Below are 1,855 nucleotides of genomic sequence, written 5' to 3'. Positions count from 1 at the left end.
GAGCATGTTTGGTTTCTGGTGTTTAAATGGGATTAAACAGTGCAGAGAAAGCATGTTTTCCTCATGTAAAAATATCTGCTTGTATTTCAAGAATGCAAAAACACTATGATTCATATTCCAGCTGTAAACATCATCATTTGAGCTTGTAAGAGTGTCAGACTCATGAGACAGTTTCTTCCCAACTTTCTTTTTAAAAAATGCTCAGCTAATTATTGATCAGTGGGAGGAAAACACACAAGGAAACCTTATTTCTTTTTCGGTTGTGCAACTAAAACGAGGCTCTGAGGATTATTATTGCTTAGTCAGGACCAACAGTTTGTGAGTATGACAGAAAGGGAGGGAGAGCGCGAGGGAGAGGAGGGGGAGTGTATAATTTGTGCATGTGAGAGTGAGAAGGAGCCCGAGCGAGAGTTGTATAATCTGTCCATTTTGTGTCTCCCTGCGTCTCTTTGTGGCCCCCTGGTTTCCATGCGTCACGGGAGTTTATAATAAGGAAGGACCTGTGAAAAGTTGTGGACTGAACGGAACCGGGGGAACTCCTCCCGGTGACACACAGAGAGTCAGAGCAGGAGCAGTCCTCGCATGTCTTTCAAGGCTGGAGCGGAGCTCGGATTTGGACCCAAAGCATCCCTGAGTGTGCGGGAGACTTTTGGAGCATGCAGCTCGGTTCGCTGATCAGGTAAAAGCTGGACCCGTCCAGCTGCTGTCGGATTCTTCTCATCACATGTGGATTTGCATCTTTCCTTGAGTGTTTGCGCTGCCCTGAAGCTGGTTTTGTTGGTGCGGGAAACTTTTACGCGCGCGGATCACTTGTTGCGCACCGCTCGCTGCGTTAAAGTGGTTGGAATTTACCCAGAGGCGCGCATTTCTGCGTAAAAACGACCCCTTTCTCCTCAGATTGGACTTTTCTGAGAGTTTTTGTTAGTCATAAGGGTGTCTCTCGCCCTCTCCCTGTCCGTCAGTTTACTCTACAATGTGCCACAGTAGCGGCCGTGGAAACGTGGAACCGCGTATGGGGTCGTTATTTCGGCCTGAGCAGCTCTGTTGTGTCGGGCTGTCCGGGACTTTTCTCTGTGTTTTTCGGGGGTAATTGTGTAGTGCAGTGTGGGGAAGCTTCCAGAGACCGCGGCGGTGCACCACATTGGGGAAAACGACCCAATTACACTGCCTACATGTGGCTTGCGGACTGGAGGTTGCGGTGATGGTTTGGTTGTTTTGGTGAGCGCTGCAAACTTTATCCCAGCGAGTCCTGTACTTGCACGGTCAGAGCAGTTTCTTGGCAGACTGAAGGTCGGTATTCCACTTGTTTCCACTGCACTTGTCTCAAATGTATGAGCATGGGTGGGATTTTTCTGAATAGATTCCATCTGTTCACAAACTTCACACTTTTATAGAAAAAAGAAAAACGTCATACATGTTGTTTTTTTCTTAGATTTTTCTCAATTCTAGACATCACAACAGGAAAGCTGGGAGATAGTTTTAGATGAGGGGTCTGCAACCTTCAACACAACCTGAGCCACAAAGTCGTATTTTACCCTTCACAAAACTAAGAAATTTGATTTTATATTAATGTTATTATTGTGATAAATATAACATTTTTTTTTACAAAATAAAACTTTTTTCTTCAAAACTTGAAAGTTTTGTCAGACGTTCACATGGCTTCCTTTCAAAATAAAAGACATCCTGTGTCACATAGGATCATCTCAATGCTGCAAATCATTAGATTTACACATTTCAAGCTGAAATGTGTAAATCTAATGAACTAAATCAGAGCTAATTTAATAACAAATATTTTCAAACACTTAAAATCCTTTAATTTATTAAAAATGGAAAATCCAACACTTGATACGATACG

At 43.5% G+C, this 1,855-nt stretch overlaps 1 protein-coding gene across 1 annotated transcript in view; it reads left to right on the top strand.

Moving 5' to 3' along the window:
* Positions 1-341: 341 nt before the first annotated feature.
* The window catches only part of adamtsl4 (ADAMTS-like 4), a gene marked incomplete in the record, with an annotated part of 50,366 nt that continues 48,852 nt past the window's right edge, over positions 342-1,855 (top strand). Inside the window, 1 exon segment of the mRNA XM_024268077.2 lies at positions 342-679. Coding sequence (XP_024123845.1) covers positions 657-679 — 23 coding nt within the window.

The sequence above is a fragment of the Oryzias melastigma genome, linkage group LG16 (genome assembly GCF_002922805.2).
Source record: "Oryzias melastigma strain HK-1 linkage group LG16, ASM292280v2, whole genome shotgun sequence".
Lineage (NCBI taxonomy): Eukaryota > Metazoa > Chordata > Actinopteri > Beloniformes > Adrianichthyidae > Oryzias > Oryzias melastigma.
Note: the sequence above shows the minus strand (reverse complement) of the source record. Positions and strands in the feature narration are given on the sequence as shown.